Source organism: Saimiri boliviensis, chromosome 1 (assembly GCF_048565385.1).
Source record: "Saimiri boliviensis isolate mSaiBol1 chromosome 1, mSaiBol1.pri, whole genome shotgun sequence".
NCBI lineage: Eukaryota > Metazoa > Chordata > Mammalia > Primates > Cebidae > Saimiri > Saimiri boliviensis.
In genome coordinates, this window is record NC_133449.1 from 65,562,684 (window position 1) to 65,589,395 (window position 26,712).

The following is a 26,712-nucleotide window of genomic DNA, read 5'->3' on the forward strand; positions in this document are numbered from 1 at the left end:
AGATTATGAACTTAAATGCAAAACTTGCAAACTTCAAAACATTTAGGAAAAAATAGAGGAAAATCTTCAGAATCTAAGGATAGTAAGAGTTCTTCAATTTCCCTCTAAAAGTACGAACTTTCTTTTAGTGTAAAGGAAAAAAATTGGTTAGCTGGACCTCATCAAAATTAAACACTTTTACTCTACAGAAGACTTTGCTGAGGATAAAAGATACAATGAAGTGGGAGAAAATATTGGCAAACCACATATCCAGGAAATGAGTCTTTACATATCTAGAATATATAAGTACTTTGAAAAACTCAAACAAATAAAAGAAACAATGCAAGTAGGAAAATGAGCAAAAGGCATGAAGAAACAATTCACCAAGGCAGATATACTGATGGCATATAAGCACATGAGAAGATAGTCAACATCATTATTCATTAAAGGAATCAAATTAAAGTCAGTAGACTCCTATCAGAATAGTGACATCAAATGTGCATGACGTTGCTGGTAACAATATAAAATAGTAAAATGTAAAATGGCATAGTCACTCTGGAAAATAATTTGGCAATTTCTTGAAAAATTAAACAACAACTTCCATATGATACTGTATTGCATTCCTGGGCATTTGTCCCAGAGAAATAAAAATAAAATAAATGAAATGAAAATAAGTAGATTTCAGGCAGAAAACTATACAGGAGTGTTTATAATAGCTTCCTTTATAATAGACCCAAACTGGAAACAACCTAGATGTTCTTTAACAGGTGAATTGTTAAATACCTGTGGTACATTTATATCATGGAATACTACTCAGCAATATAAACAACTATTGATACATGCAACAAACTAGATTAATCTCTAGAGGTTTATGCTGAGTGAAATAAGCTAATCACAGAAGGTTACGTACGCCATAATTTCATTTTTGTAACATTTAAAAAATGACAAAATTATATATTACATAGAAATGAATATCGAAATTTTATAGAAATTGAGAACAGATTAGTGGTTCCTGGCAGTGAAGTAGGAAATAGAGATGGAGAGCAGTGGATATGACTATAAAAAGACAACTTGAAGGATTCTTGTATCTGGAAATGTGCATATTGACTCTATCAGTATCAACATCCTGATAGAGTGAATATTGTACATAATATAGTTCCCTAAAATGTTTACATTTGGGGACTGGGTAGAGTGCACATGAGATTTGTCTCTGTTACTTCTTATACTTGCATGTGAATCTATAATTAATTCTCTCTTAATAAAAAGTCTGAATAAAAATTGGTGATGAAGCAAATTTTATTCAACTTTTAGTTTTCTTTTTTCTCTTCACCTGCATTCTTAGATTATTTACCAGATGTATATCTAGTATTTATCCACTTTCTCTGTTTTTACTATTTTGCCTATTTTTTGAACATCTGAAGTTTAGTATGACAGATTTATTTATTCTTAGATTCTAAATTGGTCGGTTTCTATACAGTTTCTGTTAATAGCGAGTGGGGGAAGGCATAGATTATTTATACGAGATTTCCCTAGTCCTCACTTAACTATACAAAAGGCTATTTTTGTGTGTGTATGTGTAGCAAATGTGATTTTGAGATGCTGGGAGAAACCATGTGTCTTTAATAAAATATCCATTACACACATTTATATATCATAAAAATAATGTGTATAGCCCTCAGTTTATAAAGTACTTTGAGCCTCAGATTTTGTGCTTTTCCTGGTGTTGACTTCCTTATATACATGGGAAGTCACTTAGAAGCTCTATGCCTAGTTTTCTTGTATAAAATCTTACACTGTACCTCCTGTTTAAGCCAGTACTTTCCATTATGAGGACTATTAACAATCTCTCATTGCCTTCATCTGTAACATGTTGGTATTATTTTAATTTACATTTTGAAATGCGGCATTTTCCTATTAGCTCTTTAGAAATCGTTAAGAGGCTCTATTCCTTTTGGCAACATGAAACAGGTTAAGTTATTTGCGTGGAAAATTTTAAAATACCAAACTGTGAAGCACCTTAGAAATTTAGAAGATTGACAAGTATAAGTTAGGTCAGCAGAAAAGACTTAAAAGTTGGCAGGTGTGAAATTGGGTATATGAATAATAACTTTAGAAAACTACCAACTTTTGGAATAGTTCTTTGGAGAAAATGTAGAAAAGCCTGATTTCGTTCATGGTAATAAAAGTAATTACTCTCCTTTCTCATCATATGCAGACATTCAGTTAAGAATTTTTGGTGTCCTATTTTTGGGCAAATAATTTTGTTTACTTCTTTACTCACATGCCCTTAGGTAGTAACTGGTATGTTAGGGACCACTGAAGAAAATGATGGGATTTGGGGATAGTGGGGAGTTGTAATTTTAGTGTAATGATTTTTTAAAATAGTAAAATAACTTGTATCTTATCTGTTTTATATTAAAAATTTTCTTATCTACAAATTGTATAAATCGTATTCTTTGAATAATTAGCCCATTAAAGTGCACAGTTATATGCAGGTAATTCAGGTTAGGGTTTCCCTAACAAAAGGGATATTGACCTTAAAAGTGAAATTCAATTTTTTTTCTAATGAATTAACCTTCATCATTGAGGAAGTGTGCCTTTGTTGTTGTTCTACAGGTAGGTAAGTTGTAATTTTAAGCAGTTTGATTTGCTAAGCATGATTAAGAACCATTCCCTTTGAGGTTTACCCTTTTGCTTCTAAGGTACAACTGTTTATCATCTTGGGTCAAAGGTTATAAAAAGTAGTCATCAATTAAAGCTTTATTGGTTGTAATTGGTAATGCTATGAAAGGAGCCAGCCAAACTGAATCTGATAATAAAAGACTCTTTGTTAAAATATTTAATAAATTAACACTCTGTCTTGGAGAGGGGAAGCTAATTACAAAGGCCAAGATTGTTAATCATGTTTACTTTCTTCAAAAGCACAGACTCAACTACTCCATAATCATCAAACATCAGATTTCTTTCTTTTCTTTTTTAAAGTCCTACAGACTCCATTGACCCCCGGAGGGGATGCTCTTCTATGGCTCATGCTTGAGATATAGCAGCAGGAGGAAATGCCAAGACAAACATAGGTTTTAAGGGAACCTTAAAAATAAACAGGACTCTGTTAGAACATCAGACTGCCTCTGCTCTTTTCAAATAAGGGTCAGAAGTTTATGTAGATTAATTGTGTAGGCTAATTGAGTGATATCAAGAATTAGGATATTTGGAAGTAATGATATTTTTAATGATAAAATCATTAAAGATACTTACTATCAAAGTAAGTATCCTTTCTCCATATACAGTTTTTTTGTGAGGCGTTTTGACAGTGTTGTGGCTCTTGAAGTTTAGACATTTTTCTTTTTTTTCTTTTTAATTTTTGAGGGCACATATTAGGTATATATATTTATGGGGTACATGAGGTATTTTGATATAGGCGTACAATGTGAAATAAGCACATTATGAAGAATGGGGTATCCATCCTTTCAAGTATTACTTCATTGATTTGCAAACAATCCAGTTACACTTTTTAAGTTATTTTAAAACATACAGTTAAGTTTTTTTTTTACTTTTATTTTAAGGTCAGGGGTATACATGCAGGTTTATTACATAGATAAACTTGTGGTTTAGACATTTTTCAAAGCCCTAATACATATAAGTAGAGCTGTGACACACACCTTCATGTCTCTTGAATAACCTTGTCATGGGAACTCTGGCAATTGGCTTTTATATCTGGGAATTCACTGTTTCTAGATTTAAGCAATAGGGGGCATCTTGGGTTTGTTCTTTTCACATATTTCTGTAGTCTGATCTTTAGGGCAGTTCTAATGAAAGAAAAATTCTGCTTTGAACCTGCTGTGCAAATTAGCCATATGGTGAAGTGTAATATCCCGCTGAACGTCATTACGGGGCTCTATGAAAACTACTCCCCTTTTCACATGGAAGCAAATTAAAATGGTCCTTTCAGTTTTTTTTTTTTTTAAACTCTGACTAAACCTGTCTTCACTTGGATGCTGTGACAGTTAAAAGGGAATTGCAGCTGCAGTCAGGGTGGTGAAATTACAGGCTTTCCCCAAGACCTAGTGGAAATATTACTTCCTGTAGGCAAAGGTGGAAGAACAATGCTGTGTGCTTCCCTTCTTCCTTTCCCTTCCCTTGTTCTTTGTGTAGTTGTCTTTAGTTGCTTCTCAATCCAAGGGTTAATTTTCTGTTATTTTGACAGATGTGAAGAACTCAGCCCACTCTCCAATAGACCCCATGCCAATATCTACCAGGAAAGACCCAGTAGATAAGAGCTGTTTAGCCAAATAATGGCATAGTAGATATTTAATGAAGAGAATATAAGGTCTGCCCCTTTTTTCCTGTTGTGTAGACAGATTGCCCATATGAAGTAGTATTTCTTAGTATAAATTTTTTTCTCTGCAAAAATAAGGATGTAATATGCCACTAATGTTTAGAGGCATGGAGCTCAATAATGGTTTGAAATGTTCTGGGTTTCTGTGTATATGGTGAACACTGTCAGATTTCATGAAGAAAAGGAAATCCTTGGAAAGATGTTTCATCTGGCTGTCTCTTTCCCTCCCAAGAATGGAATCATGTGATTCTGACTTATTTGATTACTGTTGTACATCAAATGAGTCAGAATTTGTAACCTACAGCAGCTGAAATTCAGCTTTGAGTTATATTAGTAGTAAATTTTACTGCTTTTATATGCAAAACCAAAAGCCTCATTCATTTGCCCACATTGAGTGGCAGTATTTTTTGTGTTACTATGTTTTTATTCAGACAAGTGTCTGGACACATGGAGAAGAATTTGAGGTTGTCACTTGTGTTTTTATTTTACTTTTAAACATTTATTCAGAGCCCTTGTTAGTTCCAGCATTTGTATGGTGACAGTAGCATGGGTTTGAAGAAAAGGAATTGAAACATTGTTGTAGAGTAAAAGTGGATCGTGCTGAACTATGATGCCGGAGAAAAGACTTTTGTTACAAAGTTCAATGAAGAAAGTATATAGACTATGACCCTATTTATATGTGTGTATATGTACATATATGTGAAATATTGATCTATTTAGAATAGGGCAAAGTCTGTAAGGATATTAGATCTTGGTGAATGGGCCAAATGCAAACCGCAAACAAAGCCTGAAATAAGATATGATCTAGAAAGAGGTAGTTATGCTCAAAATAGAGTGTTGGGAAAATAAAACAAAATGAGATCTGAGAAAAATATATTGAATAGGGAATATGTCAAAAAGTAACAAGTAGTTATCTCTGCATTATGAGATTATGAATGGCTTCATTTTTTCTTTTTGCCCAATTTGTGTTGTTTAGTTTTTCTATAAGTCACATATTGTACTTTTGTAATTAATAATAACTCAAAAAGAGATAAACAATGTAGAAAACACAGCTATAAACAAAAGGTTAAAAAAAGAAACTATTTCCAACATTGCCTGAGAAGTGTGTTATTTTCTGACAAAATACAGTGCAAGGACTAATTATTAGACTTTGAGAATAGCAGTGGCTTTTATAGCATTTGACCGTTTGCACCCTTCCCCAGGAAGTATATAGGGTGTGATATAATATTGAATATTTAAATTAAATATGAATTTAGTAAATCACATACCCAGTTAATTGAAGAAGAGCTTAACAGAGCTTGGAGAATATTTTTTCTCTTGTTTGGGCATTAAATAAATACAGGATCTGTGTTGTGGTTATTTAGCTCTTCTCATATAGTTTCTTTATAAGTAAATGATAAAAAAAAATGGAGATTTCATTATAATAATACAGTCTTAAGTATTTAGGTTAAATTTCAGATGGTATATATGTATTCAATATAAAAATGTCAAACAGGCTGGGCATGGTGGCTCACACCTGTAATCCCAGCAATTTGGGAGGCGGAGGCGGGCATATCACAAGGTCATGAGATCGAGACCATCTTGGCTAACATGGTGAAACCTCATCTCTACTAAAAATACAAAAAAATTAGCCAGGCATGGTGGCACGCGCCTGTAGTCCCAGCTACTTGGGAGGTTGAGGCAGGAGAATCACTTGAACCCTGGAAGGTAGAAGTTGCAGTGAGCCGAAATTGCACCACTGCACTCCAGCCTGGGCGACAGAGCTAGACTCCGTCTAAAAAAAAAAAAAGAATATAAACAAAGCCTTGCTTGGCTTCTATGTCTTTCTATGTCTGTATTTCTTAACTCTTACCCAAATACTTTAGATGCATAAAAATCTGAAAAGTTACACCATTGATAAGTAAGGCTGATAATTAACATTTTGTCTGAATTTGAGTAAAATTTTCTCTATTGGGCCACTTGAATGGATTGAGAAATTTAGCTGTTAGGTGATGTATTTTGATGTCATAAGCAGAGCAAATCATAACTCAGAAGACATTTTATGCCTTTCCCATTGTTTGCCTTCTAGCTTAAAAATAGGATCCTGAATTTATGAACACATTAGCCAGTGTTTTAGTCCATTTGTGCTGCTATAACAAAATACCAAAGATTGGGTAATTTATAAACAATAGAAACTTACTTCTTATGGTTCTGGAGGCTGAGAAGTCCAAGATCAAACCAATAATAGGTTCTTTTGTCTGGTGAAGGCTGCTCTTTGCTTCCAGATGGCACTTTATTGCTGTATCCTCCAGAGGAAAAGAATGCAGGGGAGGAACTCTGTGTTTCCACATGGCAGAAGAGATGGGAGGGGGCAAACCCACTCCCTCAAAGTCTTTTATAGGGGCCCTAATTCCATTCATGAGGGCCCTCCCCTCATCACTTAATCACCTCTTAAAAGTTGCATCTCTTAATACTATGTTGGTGGTGAAGTTTCAACATATTAATTTTGGGGGACACATTTAGACCATAGCAGTTGGCAACCCTTGTGGTGCATGAATTTTTCATTTTAAGGCTCCCAGAGTGTGGGGCAAGGGGAATACGGGAATTAGGTAGGGTAGTGCTGGTAGCTGTACAGTTCATCCTGTGCTGGAAATTATTCAAAATAATGGTGCCATACAGGAGCACGTATAGGAAGATTCTGTATCACTCTGTTTTTAATTCAGTTTAAGAAGTTCAGATTATTAAACACTGGAAACTGTATGGTAGGAGAATATTTGCTCACATTTTATAGGCCAGTTGCTTGCTAGATGCTGGAATCAGTTTGTAGATTGTCTTTGGACCTGGGCACATCAACCTGAGTTGCCACTTCCATAATGATGTTAGATCTATAGCCAGATAAATGATGAATGGACCAAATGCAAACCACAAACCAAGTCTGAAAGTACTGGTCCAGAAAAAGCTCCTCTCATTCAAAATAGAGTAATTGGGAAAACAAAACACAACAAAACAAAATGATGTCTGAGAAAATGTATTGAATAGAAAGGGTCAAAGAACATCATCCTAAAATTCCAGAGGAAACGTGACACTAAAAATGATTTTCTGTAGGAATCAAAAGAAAATTCTTAAAAATAATTACCTCTATGAAACAGGAACAAAAAGCTTTAAAAGAATAAATGGAGATCAAGGCCGGGCACGGTGGCTCAAGCCTGTAATCCCAGCACTTTGGGAGGCTGAGGCAGGTGGATCACGAGGTCAGGAGATCGAGACCATCCTGGTCAACATAGTGAAACCCCATCTCTACTAAAAATACAAAAAATTAGCAGGGCATGGTGGCATGTGCCTGTAATCCCAGCTACTCAGGAGGCTGAGGCAGGAGAATTGCCTGAACCCAGGAGGCAGAGGTTGCGGTGAGCTGAGATTGCACCATTGCACTCCAGCCTGGGTAACAAGAGCAAAACTCCGTCTCAAAAAAAAAGAATAAATGGAGATCAAAAAATTTTATGACAAGAGTAGGAATACTTACAAATAAATGATTATTGCAGTAGGAGATTAAAGGCAAATATCAAAGTAGAGGCTTATAAGAAATTATAGATTAATAATTTATTCACACATTTAATTATTTATTCAAAATTGCATACCAGTTACATGTCTGGGATTGTTGTAGGAGCTAGGAACACAACAATAAACAAGATGAACTGAGACTTTTTCTCAATGGAGCTTGCATCCTAACAAAAGAAGACAGACAGTAAACAATATCACATGGAGACATGTGCTAACCAAAGAATAAAAGGGTTATCTGTTAGGCAAAATTTCCATTTTAAGTTGAGTAGTAGAAAAGTCTTTTTAAAGTAGTTGACGTTCAAAGTTTGAGTTATAAGAAAGAGCCACACATTTCCTGATGGCTCATGTCCTTTGGAGTTTTGTGCTAGATTCTTTTGTATTTTAATTCTACATGCATTTCTTAGAGCCCTTTCTTTAAAGGCCTTGGTTACTATGTCTCTGCTAATGATTATGATTCTCTTGATCTATAGACCCAAATATGCCAGTTCCCGAGCACTTCTTGGAAGTCATCAATTAAATATGTCCAGTATATTAGTCATCATTATCAATCTTCCCAAATGTGGTCAGTTGTCATTTTTCATGGTAGGTAGTTCTATAAAGTCACTGGAAACACTGAGTGAGTGAATACTGAGCCACTGCTTTTCGGGGAAATACAGGATTAGTTTTCTGTGAGCTTCTGGTCACATTTTCATCAACCAATGAATGCGTAACCTTTATTTATGCGTGTTTCTGTTTAAGGATATGTTATTTAATATACCAATTCATTAACATTGAACTCATAGCAGACAGCACTATACTCAAGCCTGAGAGAAGTTTCTCTACCATGTGGGTTTTCTCTGTAAGGCCCATCACAGTTTTCTTGAGTTTAGAAATGCTAGACAACATGTCAGCACTATGGTTGGAGACCATTTTAAACAGCAAAATCAGCAACCAAACGTGCAAAAATGCAAAACGATGTGCCACTGGGTAGATTATGAAAATGATACCCATTTACAGCATGAAAACTAGAATAAGAAAGCAGAACATTGCCTTGTTTAAACCTTAGCTAGAAACATATGCGTTAGGCAACTCAAATTTTTCACCCCTCTGCATGTGTCTGTTGAATGACCATGAAAGAACTATGAGTATTCCTTTTTGGTTTACAAATGAATTTTAGCACGTAGACAACTACGCAAATACAGAATCTGTGAATAATGATCTGCTGTCTATTCCATCTAGTTATGTTCCCTGTCTCACAAATGAAACCACCATCAAACCAGTTACCCAGGATAGAAACTTTGTATGAGCCTTCTTTCCTTCTTATTCTTTATCACCCATGTCCAATTAATTTCTAGCGTAAGCCTCCCAAATACATCTCAGATTCTAACTGATCTTTTGAATTTTAATTTTTCCCTTTCTTTATTCTACTCTCTGGAGTACAACTACCAAAATATCTAATATGCTTATGGTCACTAGAGTACAAATACCTTAACATAATTTATGAAGCCTTCCTGCCTCATCTCTTGTCAGCCCTATGCCTTATACCTCAAGTTCAGCCATCAAGAACTTCTTTCAGATTCTTCAGATATGTGATGCCTTTTTTCCATTCAGCCTCTGTCTCCACCAGAAACATTTTTTTCCCGCTTTCTCTCTTTCTGGCTTATTCTTCTGACTCATTCTTCAGTCAGAACTATAAATGTCTCTGACATTTCCCCCCCAACACACACATGCATATACACACACACACACACACACACACACACACACACACTACGTTAATGCATAGGATTTGTAGTTCATTTTAATATAATTGCTTAATTGTCAGTCTTCCATAGTAGGCAATAAATTCAGTGAGTACAGTGTGCCTATCACATGGTAAGCACTTAATATACATTAAGTGACTTGGTTTTTGGTGAGATTGTGTGTATTAACACAAAACTTTTGGAGCAGTGTAATACTTATGACATAAAGTAGGAAAAAATCCAACTTTTACTTGCCTGCTTATTGTTTTAGATCTATTTGCTTGTGTCTTCAGCAGTTTTTTTTTTTTTTTTTTTAATGTTAGTGATTGAAAGAGCTTGGAACTTAAGTGAAACTTCTATACTTCATCTAGTGACTTCCCTCAATAGACAGGCACTTCACGAATTACTCAACTCGACTGGTCAAACATCTAAGTTAACAGAATTGGCAGAGGGAACAGAATAACCAAAGGTGAATTTAGCAGCTGCTAAGGAAACTCCAGCTCATTTTTGTTAATGGGAAGCCAGACCTATTAGATAAATTGCTGTGTTCTTTTGTTTTTATTCTATTAAAGGAATACTTGAAAGGCAAAACTATATCCAGTTTAGAATTAAAGAGAAGTTCCTGATTTGGTTTTTATATGGAATTTCATCTTATATAGTTTCTATCATTTATAACAAAAAATTAAATTAGTATATGGTATAATTAGAGAGAATGCTTTCCCTAAATTCTCAAGTAAGTTTATCTTGGCTCCAAAGCATGTTGAATATGTAATGTCACACTACAATAATAAAGGTTCTTTAGGGCTGTTAACCTTAAAATGAAAAGCCCTTTAGTGAATACAGAATGTAATTAACATTTAATAATGCTACTATGCTGTGAAATGGTGACAAGTTGAGAATAACTTTGACAAACCAACTAGCAGTTTCCTCTTATTTCTTAAATGGAATCATTTACTTCCTCATTAATATATGGATGAAAAAAGCCTTGAAATAGCTGTCTGTTTGATTTCATTTTAGAGGCAGAAAAACTTGGATACAGTTATAATCACTTTAGAACTTTAAAACTGTTGTTTTTAAGCTACACCGAGATTCACCAAATCCAGCCTGCTGCCTGTTTCTCTAGGGCCTATGAACTAAAAATGGTTTTTCAATTTTTCAGATGAAAAGAAAAGGAATATTTCGTGACAGGTGAAAACTGTGAAAAATTATAATTTATTTCCATAAACAAGGTTTTATTGGAACACAGCCATATTTGTTTATGGCTGCTTTTGTACGACAGCAGCAGAATTGAGTAGCTGTCCACCAAGCCCTCATATATTTACTATCCTATCCTTTACAGAAAATGTTTGCCAACTCCTGAGCTACACTAATGTCTTTACATGACTTAGTACCTTAAGTCAACTGTCTTAATTTTTTAGGACCAGTTCGGGAATCTAACAAATAAATCATCTTGAATAAAGTTCTTTATTTTTCAGGAAGGCAGAAGAAAACTAAACTAGGTATTGCATGGCATTTATACTTTTTTTTTTAGGTGTATGGGGCTTTTAATTTAATCACTGATTTTATCTTATTTATTTTTAAAATAAGCACTTGCATGAGATAGTGTTCTAAGAGCTTTATAACTCCTCTAAATCCTCATTACAATCATATGATGCTGGCATCTCTACAAATGAGAAAACCATTGCACACCTATTAGTGAAAGTTAAATAGTGGAACTTAAATTAGTAGAAGGAAGTTATACAGCTATTTTTAGCAGTTATATAGCTAGTAAGGGACAGAATCATGATTCAAATGTAATAACCTCTGGTTCCAAAATCAATGCTCTTTACCACTGTGGTATACTGTCTTTCCATTTTTACTCTTGTTTATTTAGAAAAGCTTTGGATTAAGAGTAGAATTCAGTAATAAGTGGGGCATAATAATCTAAATACGTTGAGTTTCTATTAGTTTTCTAGAGCTGCTGTGACAAAGCACCATTAATTGAGTGGCTTAAAACAACAGAAATGTATTCTGTCCCAGTTTTGGAGGCTATTATTCCAAAATCAAGGCATCAGAAGGGCCATGTTCTCCCTGAGACTAGGTAGAATCTTTTGTTGTGTTTCTCTAGCTCCTGCTGGTGATCAACAATCTCTGATGTTCCCTGGCTTGCAGCTGTATCACTCTGCTCTCTGTCTCTGTCATCACATGGTGTTCTCCCTGTGTGTCTCTGTCATTTCATTTTGGCTTTTCAGGACACCAGACATACTGTATTAAGGTCCCTTCCACTAAGAGGATCACATCTTAATTTAACTAATTATATCTACAGTGGCCCTGTTTCCAAATATGACTATATTCTGAAGTTCCACGAAGGATATGAATTTTGGGAGACCACTTTTTAACCCAGTACATAGCTCATGAGTCAGTTGTTACTCTGTAGAGGACTTCTCATTTTAAGCCCAGATACTATAAATGAAAAGTAGGAGCTGTGTACCAAGAATCTTCATGCTTTTGTTTTTTTTTCGGGTTTAATCCTATGGTAGATTATACCCTAAGGTGGATACTAATATACTGTTCTCAGTTCCTGCTTTTTTGCTGCTTCCCATTGCCCCTTTGTTCATGATTTGTTTGAAAGCTGGTTTTTATTCTGGACATTTTCCTTCTGGAATGTTCTGTGAGCTTTTTAAGGAACATTTTCTTACCTGTTATCATAACTTATGGAAAGGTTGGTTTCTCTTCATTCTTGTGAGTTTGAGATAGTTGATTCAGATACCAGCTTTGGTGTACTGGTGGTTAAGCTCTTGTAGTTTCCTTGTAAGGATATTTTATACCCACCCTTACAGATTTGTAAGTAAGGTTCAATAAATGGCAATAGTTATTTTTATTTTCTATCATTATCATCACTATTAAAATAGCAGATTTTGAGCAATGTGGTACTACCAAATTCCAGACCTGGGACCTTCTCTTTTCCCTTGAAATATAAAAGTAATTGGTTCAATTGTGTCAAAACCATTTCCATTTTCTTTATTTTACAGGGTGCCCGAGAAACATTTGAGAATTACTACCGAAAACAGAGGCGAAAACAGGCTCGTTTGGTACTTCAACCTCCGTCTAACATGGTAGAATTACTATCTTCACTTTTCTCACATTTTTACTTTTCCTTGTTGGTATTTTTTGATGCTTGAGTGTGTGTGTGTGTGTGTGTGTGTGTGTGTGTGTGTGTGTCTGTGTGTATACTGTCATTCTCAGATCACTTTTGGTGGATGCGACTTGCAGTAAGAAAACATTATTGATTGATTGCTGTGTGTCACTCAGTGTTCTAAGTACTGGATATGTGCTGTCCCATTTCTGCTTCATTAGTAGATAATATTATTATTTTTACCTTACCAGATATCATCTAGGGAACTGAGCCTTAAGAAATTAAGTGACTGATTTTAACTTTTTTTTTAAAATAACAGAATAGAAACAATAACTTTCTTCATTGCTTTGTTGCAGCATGAAACATTAGATGGCTACAGGAAATATTTTAATCAAATCGTAGGGTAGGTATATATATATATTTATTTATTTAAATTTATACACTTTCAATACATAGATTTGTGAGAGTTGGAAAAATAAATCAGGTTTTCCTTGGGAAATTCTTTTTCTTTTTCTTTTTTTAAAATTCATTTTCTTTTTTAAAATTCTTAAGACAAGGTTTGTTTCTGATTTTCTAATGATTTAAAAGGAACATCCTGCTGGTTTCAACATTATATTGCTGGAGGGCACTTTGTGGATAAAGTGAGAAAAACATTGAATTGTAATCTTATTATACTTTATGTTTTGTTTCTTTGTTTTTGGTAGATGGAACCAAATAATCATCAAAAGTTGGTAAACTTTTTCTAAAAGGGCCAGATAGTAAAATATTTTGGGCTTAATAGGCCGTATGATCTCTCTCAACTGTTTAGCTCTGTTGTTGTAGTGCAAAAGTAGCTATAGACAATACGTAAATGATGAGCATGGCTATGTTCCAATAAAACAATCTTTATAAAAACAGGCAGTGGGCTAGGTTTATCCCATGGGCTAATATAGTTTGCCACCCTCATCTAGAGTGTATATAGTGGTATGGAATTGCATTTCCCAAATAAACATCCCAATATAGGCAGCTTGTTCAAATTGCAAAATAATGACTTCGCAGTAAACAGAAAAGGAAATAACTTGGATTCGTCATCAGGTTTGTTTTTTTCAGATTTAAATTGTTTCAATATAATTAGTAGTTATTAAAATATATCATAAAAATTCCCTAATAAAGAAGTTTTTTTCATTAATATGAACATTTAGGCAAGACAATGAAAGGTACATTTTAAATGCATAATAACAAGAAGCCAAAACAAGACTGTTGAAAAATAACTTTGCATTTTTGAAACCTTTATATGATGCCTTTTCAACACTTTGATGAGAGAGTTTGCATGAGGGAATTATTTTGATATTTTGTGCATTGGATGCTTAAAATATATATATAAATAATACATAATATATATGATGTATATAACATATATTAGCTTTTATGATCTCTTTAAAATTTACTTTTTGAAATGTATTGATGGCTGGGTGTTTTCTTATATAACAAAATTCGCCTTTATTACCTCTACACATTTTCCTCCCTTTTAAACCACTGGATATCATTGTTAACATTTAGTAGAGATGTAATACAAATGTAACTCTTAATATCTCTAGGAGTAGTTAAGAAGATATCATAATCACAGATGTAATTTTTAGTCCAAGTAGTCTGATTTCATTTATGATATTGAGATAACTGAATAACTTTCTTCATTTAGTTAGTAGTTAGTAGTCATTTCAAGAAAACAATGACTACTAACTTTGCATTTGATGGTATCTCTTAATGCTTGTAAAACCCCAGAGATAGTAATATAACTGTAAATTCTGACAGCTGTGCTTTCTTTTTTCCTCAATCTTAGCTTTTTTGTGGTTGAAGATCACATTTTACATACAACCCAGGGCTTAGTTAATAGAGCCTACATTGATGAACTGTGGGAAATGGCACTTTCAAAAACCATCGCAGCACTCCGTACCCACTCGGTATGTAAGAAGCCCAAGGGAAGTTGTTATTTAGAGCTGATTATCTATATACTATTCAGTGTTTTACTGCTTTAAAATCCACATATGTGTGTCTTTGCAATCACTCACTTGGAGCTATGTATGTCCTTCAAAGACATGGAAATAGCTCCTTCAACTTGTCACATTTTCTACCACTGAGTTACTTTAATAGATGCCCTTTGCAATAAGAAAGCAGCAGCTAATGTCTGTTGATTATTCTATGAGACAGACGTTATTTTGTGTACTTTATACGTACTCTTATTTCATCCTCACTACAACCCTAAAAAGGTAGGTATTATTATTATTATTATTATTATTACTATATTTACCTTATAGTCTGGGAAATTGAACCTCAGAGAGGCTAGGTAACCAGCATAATGCCATACAATAAGAAGTAGAAGTTAGATAGAAACGCAGATGGTCTGACTCTAGAGCCCATGTTCTTAGCCACTATACCCTTTTGCCTTCTATATTTCCTATTAATATTATAAACACTGATTTGGTTCACAGTTCTACTGTTAACTTTTTGAAAAAAAAAATGTTCATAACATATTAAGGTGTCTAATTTTCTGTTCCTGTGATCTATTGATATATTTAAATGTGGCAGGTAGAGAATGCTGGCTTTGAATTAATCATTCGCTCATTCATTCCTTTAGTATTTCTTAAAGATTGATTATGCTTCAGCAGTGGGAATATGACAATGAACAAGATAGATAGTCTTTGCTCTCAGAGAGTTATATTTTGATAAGAAGAGATATCCAATAAGCATGTAAACAAGAGTATCATTGATCATGCAATGCAGACAAGGAAGATAGAATGACAGAGTAGGAAATAGGGTGTTTGCTTTTGAAGTGGCATTCGGAGATTAAAATATCAATAAGTCACCATTTATGCAAAGAAGCCTAATTAAATGTTCATTTTAGACCTAAAGCACAGTAGTGCAAGAACTCTTATCTTGAAGTGTTTGAGTGAGGAGTCAATGGCAGAAGGTAATTTAGCATTAAAACAATTTCTTATTTTAAATGGCTGTACTATCCATCTAGTTGTGCTAGCTAGAAACTTAAAAATCATCTGGGCCCCTTGAACTCCCTTTTCTAATTCATCAGCAGGTGTTCCAGACAGAGTAAATACTGTGTGTAAAATCTATTTTAAGGGAACATAGCCCTCTCAGAGACCTGAAAGAAGTCCCGAGTGCATAGAACATAGGGTGAAGAAAGGAGAAGTAGATAGAAGCCATGTTATTTAGGATCTACTTGACCTTTTAATCAGTGGGCTGAATGGAGTATGTTATGTGTGGATGTGTTCAAGGTGAGGGGTGGGATAATTTGGAGTAAGATGATCAGATTTACATTTTGAAAGATTATTCTGGCTTAAGTGTGGATAGTGAATGAGGGGTAAGAATAAATTCGAAAACAATTACTAGGCTAGTCTAGTATTTCAGTCAAGTGATAATGATAGTTTGGGTCAAGGATTGATAGTAGATATGGAGAGATATGGATGAATTCAAGAGATTTTTAGAAAGTAGATTAATTGTATTTTCTGATGAATTAGACATAAGAGGTAAAAAGGAAAGAACTATCAAGGAAATGCCTAGGTGAATGGTTTCCTTTCTTGGATGATAGTATTAGTAGTTTTGTTCATCATCCCTTGCATAGTTATTATTAGCTTTCTGACATATACATTTAAAGGCCCTTTTTGAATATATAAATAATATATAATAATATATAAATTATATGTAAATAAACAGTATACAATATATAAAAGGTTTTAAATAGAAACATGTTGTTTTTCATTTAATGGTTAATCAATTTGATTTAATTTTAATATACATAATATTGCATTCTAGTAGTTTGATAGTAGTTAGTAGTTTTTGATACAAACCTGTAAGGGTGGGTACAAAATATCCTTACAAGGAAACTACCAGAACTTAACCACTAGCACACCAAAGCTAGTTTCTGTTTTTAGTTTTGATAGTAGTTAGTAGTTTTTGATAGTGTTAGTAGTTTTGATAGTTTGGAGTGGGGAGATGATGAGTTAATATTTGAAATGATTACTTTGTGATGCCTTTGTGCCATCCAAGCAGCAAGATCTAGATTGCTTAATATGTATGTGGGTTTGAACCAAAAAGGATATGTCATTATTGAATCTGTTGCAAATATTTCTCCTTTTTTATTTTTACTTATGTTTTTTGTTATAGTATACAAACTGTTAAGTATTGATATGTCTAATAATACTTATCTTAATTTTAATTTTCTCTCATTGTAAATATGTAACCAAGGACTTGATCTGACATTTTTATTATTTTATTCTTTTCTCATAATAAAATCTGGCAAACTTGAAACATTTTTTATGTTTTTTCATGTTCTGAGATTTTGAAAAAGTTGCTTATTTTATAATTAGATTTACACATTTATATATTTACAACCACCTGCTATTTACTTTCATTTATACTATGATTAAGGATCTCATTTTTAATTTTTTTTTGTATTACTGTACTCATTGTCTTAGGATCATTTGTAGAGTGCCTTACTTTTCTGCATTAAGTTGTATGTTCTAAAATATAAACATTATAAAAATACGTTTCTATATTATAATAGAAATTTTGATTAAGAACAATTTAGTCTTCATCCCTTGCATGGTTATTATTAGCTCTCTGATATATAAATTTAAACACTCCTTTTGAATATATGAGTAAACAATATGTAATATAAATAGGTTTTAAATAGGAACATGCTGTGTTTTTCTTTTAATGTCTAATGAATTTGATTTAATTTTAATATGCATAATATTGTATTCTTGGATTATATTATTATTTTTAACTGATTCATTTGATATTTTGGGCTTTTAAAGAAAATTTTTGTTTTGTTTTTATCTAGTTATTGAAAACATTGCAGTTAATACTCTTTTAAACATATCCTTGCACAATTGTTTATACTTACAGCAAATTCTTAAGACGTGAAAATAGAGTGTTAAAGTATTTGGATGTTTCTTAGATTCTAAATATTGCTCATTTGCTCTCCCAAACTGTTTAACTATTTAACACTGAGCAGCATCTATTAGAATGCCTATTTCTCTATTCTTTTTGCTCCACAGAAAGTTATGTTTAAAAACAGAATATCATTTCTAATGTCAGAAATTGTAACTTAATTTATTATGCTTTAAAAAAAAATAATACTGATATTAGGCCAGGTGTGGTGGCTCACACCTGTAATTCCAGCACTTTGGAAGGCCAAGGAAGGTGGATCACCTGAGGTCAGGAGTTCAAGACCAGCCTGGCCAAAGTGGTAAAACCTCGTCTCTACTAAAAATACAAAAATTAGCCGGGCATGGGCATGGTGGCTCACACCTGTAATTCCAGCACTTTGGTAGGGCAAGGCAGGTGGATCACAGGTCAAGAGATCAAGACCATCCTGGCCAACATGGTAAAACCCTGTCTCTACTAAAAATACAAAAATTAGCTGAGTGTGGTGGTATATGCCTGTAGTCCCAGCTACTCAGGAGGCTGAGGAAGGAGAATCACTTGAACCCAGGAGGCAGAGGTTGCAGTAAGCTGAGATCATGCCATTGCACTCCAGCCTGGGTGACAGAGCGAGGCTCCATCTCAAAAACAAGAAAAGAAAATTTTTAAAAAATTACCTGAGCATGATAGCATGGGCATGTAGTCACAGCTAGTTGGTAGGCTGAGGGAGAAGAATTACTGGAACCTGGGAGGTGGAGGGTGCAGTGAGCTGAGATAGTGCCACTGCACTTTAGCCTGGGTAACAGAGTAAGACCCCATCTCAAAAGCAAACCAAAACAAAAAAACTGATATTGATAAATCTCTTCACATCTTATTTGTATATCTTCATAGAATTTCTTGTTTATATACATTGCCTTTATCTTTATTTTCACAAGTTTTTAAACATCTTACCATTATTGAAACATGGACATTATCCTTTAATCTTAATATTAACCTCATCTGATAATGTATTGTAAATATTTTTCTTAATGTCTCTTACCTTTTCTGCAGCTTCAAAAAGTTTTAACATTTTTGAGTAATTTCATTGATTGTTTACTTTATAATTTATGTGTGATTTATTCTGAAGCATGTGTTTATCTTTATTTGATTTTAGTATTTCTGTAGTTTCTTTTTCTACAACCATAAAAAAGTTATTTTAGCATAGGGTGTGAGATTGGACTCTAATTATTTTGAAGATGACTCTTCAATTCCAATAACATCATTGTGATAATCTACTGTCTTAGTGGGCCCAACTACCATAAGAAAATACTGTAGACTGGGTCACTTAAATGACAGAAATTTATTTTCTTACTAGAGAATGGAAGTTATAGATTAAGTTATCAACATGGTTAGTTACTGAGGGTTTTCTTCCTGGTTTACAGAAGGCTAACCTTCTCACTCTCCTCACATGACCTTTCCTCAGTGCATGCCTGCTGAAGAGGGATTGCTCTCTCCTCTTTTTATAAGGAGAACAATCCCATTGGATTAAGGCCTCACAAGTATCACTTCATTTGATGTTAATTACCTCCCAAAGGCACCGTCTCCAAATACAGCCTTGCTGGGAGATAGGGCATCAACATGTGGTTTTGGGGGCAGAAACAACATTCTGTCTCTCTGTCCTTTCCCTACGTTTTTGAAGGCTACCTTTTATACATTATGTTTACACTAAGGTTTGTTACTAGACCATATGATTTGAATTCACTCTTCTTCTTTTTTTTTTTTTTTTTTTTTGAGACAGAGTTTCGCTCTTGTTACCCAGGCTGGAGCGCAATGGCGCGATCTCAGCTCACCGCAACCTCTGCCTCCTGGGTTCAGGCAATTCTCCTGCCTCAGCCTCCTGAGTAGCTGGGATTACAGGCACGCACCACCATGCCCAGCTAATTTTTTGTATTTTTAGTAGAGATGGGGTTTCATCATGTTGACCAGGATGGTCTCGATCTCTTGACCTCGTGATCCACCCACCTCGGCCTCCCACAGTGCTGGGATTACAGGCGTGAGCCACCGCGCCCGGCGAATTCACTCTTCTTGAATCAATTACAACATTGTTGTAATTATTGTATCTGATATTGATTGTGTGGCTTAATTTTTATTTATTCATTTATTTTTATTTAATTTTTGAGACAGAGTTTTGCTCTCTGTCACCTAGGTTGGAGTGCAATGGTGTGATCTTGGCTCACGGCAACCTCCACCTCATGGGTTTGAGCAATTCTCCTGCCTCAGTCTCTCAAATAGCTGGAATTACAGGTGCCTGCCACCACGCCTGGCCAACTTTTCGTATTTTTAGTAGAGTTGGGGTTTCGCCATGTTGGCCAGCTTATCTTCAACTCCTGACCTTAGGTGATCCGCCTGCCTTGGCCTCCCAAAGAGCTGGGGTTATAGGGATCAGCCACCGTGCCTGGCTGGCTTAATTTTTTATAGGATATGTGTATCCTCTTAAATCCTCTTTTAAAAATATGCTATTTATCCCCTTACTATTCTTCCAGTTAACTTGAAAATCACTTCATTACTACCCTTCCACCTCTAGTACCCACACCTAAAAATTGAAATATAATTTGGTTGTGCAGCAAATCTATAAAGTAATTGACATATTTCAGGCTCTGGTATTTTTCACCAAAGAAGATATATATTTTGGTTGTTTATTTGCCTTTCATGTCTTTTGGTAAAATATGGAATAATACTTCCCATCAAAGTACTATTTTTATGGTTTAATCTTTTTTTTTGGCCGGTAATATTTTGTGAAAGGTTCCCCCCCCCCCATCATATTATTAACTAGTATTACTGTCATTCTGTGGGAGAAAAGTTTCTGATTGTGTTTGTTTATTTTGTATCTCTCCATTTCACTGAATTCTCCAATTTATTTTGTTTCCTGAAAAAAGTTATCTTTCCTTTAGAAATCAGATTCATTTCACGCACTTTTTTTTTTTTCTAAAGCAAAGTTTTTTTGTGTTCCTGATGCATTTGGGAATGTAACAAATTTCTAAATCTGTCAGTAGAAAAATGTGCTCTCTCTTCTTCAGCATGAAATTTTATTTGATACTATTAAGAGCAGGACACTTTTCAGGTGTGCTTACTTTTTAAAAAGTGTAGATCTGTGGAGAAAATTAATCTTAAAGAAGTTTTTCTTTGTAAATCTGTTGTATATTTTTAACTGAAGAATAAATGACAAAATACCTTCTTTTTTAAAATCATTAGTTCAGCATTGATCTGTAGAGGCAAAAAGTAGATTAGTGGTTGCTTACGAATTAAAGAGGTGATAGCTAAAGGGTATGTATGGAGTTTCATCTTACTTTATTATTTTTTTAATTTTATTTTTAGTTCTGGGCCACATGTGCAGGATGTATAGGTTTGTTACATAGGTTTCATTTTAAAGTAAAGAAAATTTCCTAAGCTTGACTGTGATAATGTCTGCAGATATCTGTGAATATACAAACAACTAAAAACTGTTGAATTATATACTTTAATGGGTGAGTTGTATGGTATGAGAATTATATCTTGACAAAGTTATTGACAAATAACTCAGCATTACACAGATTTACTCACTGAACCATTTTATACATTAAGAGACAGTGTTGGTCCCACAAATACTGACTGTATTTCATGACACTATTTATTGTATTAGTAGTATCCAACAAACAAAACAAAATAAGAACAACCCAAACATCAGATCAAATCTCAAAAACACTGTGTCTTTGTGACTACATTATTTGTCAAATGTTTATATATTTTTGTAGCATTATATGTGGCTATTTAATATTACTCTTTACTTCTTCTGATTATTAGTATAAATTAAAATATTTAGAAAGATTCAATATTTCATGTATTAATATGTACAACAATTTCAATGCTGATTTTAAAACATAAGATCTTACATAATCTACCTCACTTAGTAAATTTAGCCATATATAAAAAGATTTAATATGCCTAGCATAAAGGAGAGTTCATTTCAGGAATGGTTCAATATTGAAAGATCTGCTAATATGATTGTTAATGATAATATGATAATACTGAACAGGTATTTTTAAGATTCGACCATACTAATCATCCTAGTTCTTTAGTACAAAATATGAACAAACACCAAGAGTCATAAAATATTTGAAGAAAACCAATTATATCACATGGAAGATAACAATAAGGAAATAGAATAGCTGTTCTTTAGCAAATACAATTATGGCCTAAAATAAAAATTTACAAAGTAATATTTATAATATTAGGAATATAGAAAACTAGGTTATTCATACCAATCTCTCAGCTGGAAACAATTGAAAATTCTGCATTTTATATACAACATATAAGATATTCATTTAAGTCTTAAAGTACTTAGTAAGGATAGTAAGGAATTACTCAGCTAAATCCAAGGGAAATGAGTAGATAGTTAGGTTAAACACTCAAGCTGCCTTTTTCTTGAGGTCCCTTCTTAGTCCAGAGTTCATAACTCAAACTTGGATTTTCACAGTCTCTTGGGCCTATTTGAGATGGAGAGTCCAATATGCTGACCTTCCCCCAATAAGCTGGAAAGGACTATTCCTTTCACGTTAAGGGTGAACCAGAAGTAGAAGAAAAAAACAGTCAAAATTCTTCCCTCAAATAAATCTCCTTTCTAGGCAGTTTTATCTTCAGTTTTGTTCTTACATAAACTCTCAGAAAATAGACGTGAGGAAATGCCAGTTAATCTTAATTTCCCCCTCTTTTTTTCTTTTCTCAATCCTTATCATGCATATATAATCTTGATATTGAAACCAGATCAGGGTAGTATAAGAACTTGTAAATGCTTAAATATAGATCAGGCTTATTTATACATATAGATAAGATGTCTTAAAATATTAGAAAACAGAATCCAGCCATTTTCTACAAACATTAATATATTTGGTTGAGTTTCTAGTAGCAAATGCTAGCTTAGTTCAATATTACAAAGTCTGGTAATATAATGCACATAATTGCAGATTAAAAAACAAAAGATATATAGTCATTTCAGTAGATACAGAAAAGCAATTAATAAAACACACAATAAACTTATGGTAAAATTTTTGTCATAAATTAGAAGCAGGAGAGAATTTCCTTAAACTAATAAAACCAATCCTTAAAAGCATATTCAAGATAGTCAAGACCCCTGTGGAGAAATTCTAAAACATCATTGAGAGATTAAAATGGGGTAAAGAAGACCTAAGTAAAATTGAGAGCTATACCATGTTCATTGATTGGAAGAGTTATTATTATAAAGATATCAGTTCTTTCAAAATTGACCTACAGATTTAATTTAGTATCAATCATAATTTCAGTAGTTTTATTATAGGGAAGATGGGTACCTTACAACCTAATTATAAAATTTCAAACTAGTACAAAAGCCAAAAGTAAGTGAGAGATTCCTTAAGACTGAAAATAATGTATTTGGGTTTCTTCTACCAGATATCAAGACAATTGAAAAATCATATTAAGATACTCTGATATTGTTATTGGATGGCTAATGGATCTCCAAACAGTCTCACACATATATGGGTACTTGGGATATATTAGGTAGCATTGAAGGTCAGTGGGTAGAAAACAGACTTGAATAAATAGCAGTGGGAGAACTGACTGTCATGATGGAAGAAAGGGTAAACCAAAGATTGAAATTTCAGATGGATAAAATATGAAAATATGAAAGCCAAAACCATAAATTTTTTAGAAGATAATATGAGAAATTATGTTTATGATTCAGAATATGGAAGGAGTTCTTAACTGAAACCTAAAAGCATTATCCATAAATGAAAAGATTCAAACACAAAACACCAAACTCCATTAAAATTGTAAGAAAAACCTCACAAAAAATAGTAGAAAAATATGCCAAATAGTAAAAAATGGTATTTGTATATGCCAGCAATGAACCAATATAGAATATATGAAGAATTCCTACCAAATTATTATAATAAAGATCAACATCTCACATGAGAAAAAATGAGCAAAGTACAAATTTTACAAAAAAAGGAATCCACCTGGTTGGGAAAACATGTGAAAGGTGTTCAGCCTTCTTAGTATATTGGTAAAATGCAAATTAGAACCAAATGAGGAAACATTATGCAAGAATTAACAGTACTAATGTTGATAAAGATATGGAGCAATAGAAACTCTGATACACTACTAAGGGTATAAGTTTAAATTGATAAGACACTTTGAAAAAGTGTAACATCTTATAAACTTAAATATCCCTGTGGATCAACCTTTCTGTAACTATATTCTCTTCAGTAATTTGCCATAATACACCATAATAAACATGCAAGAATATCTTTCTAGCATTGTTGGATTTTAAAATGATAAATGACTTAAATGTCCATCAGTAGTAAAATGGATAATCTGGGTTAAACTCAAAAATTGAATACTATAGAGCATGAAAATAACCAAAGTATAGCTATATACAATAGCATTCATGAATTTTCACAAATATAATGTTTAATGAAAGAAGGAAGAAAGAAAATTATGCATATGTCTTATTTCCACTTATATAATGTTGAGAGAGAAAATATCAAGTCTGAGTATTTAGGTGGATACCATAGGAGAATGAAAAGACTAGCTATAGACTGAGAGAAATCTTTTTGAATCACATATCTGATAAAAGACTGGTGTTCAAAATATACAATGAACTCTTAAGTTTAAACAAGAAAATGAGGCCTGGCATGGTGGCTCATGCTTGTAATGCCAGCACTTTGGGAAGCCGAAGCAGGAGGATCACTTGATTCCAGGAGTTTGAAACCAGCCTGGGCAACTTAGCAAGATACCATCTAAAAAAAAAAACATTTAAAAATTAACCAGACATGTGCCTGTGGTCCTAGCTACTCAGGAGGCTGAAGTGGGAGGATCACTTGATCCCGGGAACCTGAGGGTGTAGTGAGCCATGGTCATACTACTGCAGTCCAGCTGGAGTGACAGAGTGAGACCCTGTCTCAAAAAAAAAAAAAAAAAAAAAAAAAGATGCTGATCATCCTGTGTCATCAAGGAAATCCACAACACTAATAGCACCAAATGCTGGAGAGAATGTGAAGCATCAGAGATTCTCATTTGTTGCTAGTGGGAATGGAAAATGGTACAGACAGCTTTGAAGACAGTTTGACAGTTTTTTATAAAACTAAACGTAGTCTTACTATATAATCTAGTAGGTGTATGTCTAGGAATTTTTCCAAATGAGTTGAAAACTTATTTCCACACTAAAACCTTCATACAGATGTGTATAGCAGCTTGTTTATAATTACCAAAACATGGAAACAACCATGTTTGTCAGTGAGTGAATGGAGAAACAAACTGTGGTACATTCATATATTGGAATATTATTCAGTGATATAAAGAAATGAGCTCTCAGTCCGTGAAAAGACATGGAGGAAACTTAAATGCATATTGCTAAATGAAAGAAGCCAATCTGAAAATGCTACATACTGTATGATCCCAACTGTATGACAATCAGGAAAAGGCAAAACTATGGAGACAATAAAATTATCACTGGCTGTCTGGGGTTTAGAAGAGTGAAGGATGGGATGAATAAGTAGAGCACAGGGGTTTTGGGAGACAGCAAGACAGTTCTCTATAATATAATGGTAGAACATATCAATTTATGTATGTTAAAACCATAAAATATATATCATAGAGTAAACCCTAATGTAAACTATGAGTTTTGTTTAATTATATTATGTTGATATTGGCTCATCCATTATAACAATTATGCCATAGTAATACAAGATACTATAACAGGGGAAACTGTGTGTGGGTGTATGTGTGAAGGGATATATGGGAACTATCTGTATTTTCTACGAAGTTTCTTTTTTTTTTTTTCTAAAAGGAGAGGATTTTTTTTACTAAGTTTTCTTGTACACCTAAAACTTCCCTAAAAAATAAAAAAAAGTATTAAAAATACAAACAAATAAAAACTAAGGAAACACATGGAAATGATTATCATAAAAGTAAGAATATTGTTTTCCTGAGTAGGGAGGAATGGATTGGTGATTAGAGCATCTGGGAGTTTCTGGCATGCTGGTACTTGTAAACTTGTACATAAAGGTTATATTTATTTTTCTTTATGTATACTATATTCATAATTTCAAGCAATTTGGGAAGGAGGAAAATGATGGAAGCAAGCCAAAGGATAATATGAATCCAAGATAAAAATTGGCTTCTTAGACTTCTATGTTGAGGTCTTAGACTTATGATGATAAGAATTGAGATATTCAATTAAAAGATTAAGTGGATAAGACTGTATATTATGCTGATCAAGAAGCTAATTTCAAATGCATACCCCAAAATACAGAGAACAAAGACACAGAGATAGAAAATAGGAAAGAAAAGTTAAAAAACAAGGATAGTTGGTATAGACTTTTGATTGTATCTAATAGAGATTTAGAAAGGAAATATAATGACAAAAGAGGGTGCTGTAGTAATAAAATAAAAAAAGGGCAAATTCCAGGGCAGTTAAAAAAGAGCAGATTATTAAAGTTGAAAGAATACATTGAGTGTCAAGCAGGGTAACTGACAGGAGACAATTTTTTATATCTGAAATTTTGTATTTTAGTTTGAAGGCATTTTTAAACATGTGAGGAGTCAAAGTTTACTCTTTACTGATCCTATATTTATATTTATTTTTATTTATATTTTTGAGACATTGTCTCACTTTGTCACCCGGGGTGGAGAGCAGTGTTGCAGTCTCTGCTCACTGCAACCTGTGCCTCCCAGGCTCAAGCAATTCATGTGCCTCAGCCTCCTGAGTAACTGGGACCACAGGCATGCACCACCATGCCCAGCTAATTTTTGTATTTTTCGTGGGGACAAGATTTTGCCATTATGGCCAGGCTAGCCTGGAGTTCCTGACCTCAGGTGATCTGCTGGCCTTGGCCTCCCACAGTGCTGGGATTACAGGTATGAGCCACCATGCCCAGTTTCTTTACCCATCCTATCTTTAAAAACGTCTTATTCTTCAAAAACTAAAAACAAAATCCAAAATGTAAGATGAGATAGGATTAAATAAAATGTATGCCAAAAATCAGTACAATTCATAGGTAAATCATCTAAATAATTGATTATTATTTGTAACAAATGCTATTAATTCCTAC

General features: G+C 33.6%; 1 protein-coding gene across 2 annotated transcripts in view; it reads left to right on the forward strand.

The window, feature by feature from the left end:
• The window catches only part of EXOC6B (exocyst complex component 6B), a 676,956-nt gene that overhangs the window by 315,335 nt on the left and 334,909 nt on the right, over window positions 1-26,712 (forward strand). For both annotated transcript variants that reach the window (XM_003922614.4, XM_010333467.3), the window contains 3 exons: window positions 12,588-12,671; window positions 13,048-13,094; window positions 14,511-14,631. In XM_003922614.4, coding sequence (XP_003922663.1) covers window positions 12,588-12,671; window positions 13,048-13,094; window positions 14,511-14,631 — 252 coding nt within the window. The remainder of the gene's footprint in view (window positions 1-12,587; window positions 12,672-13,047; window positions 13,095-14,510; window positions 14,632-26,712) is intronic.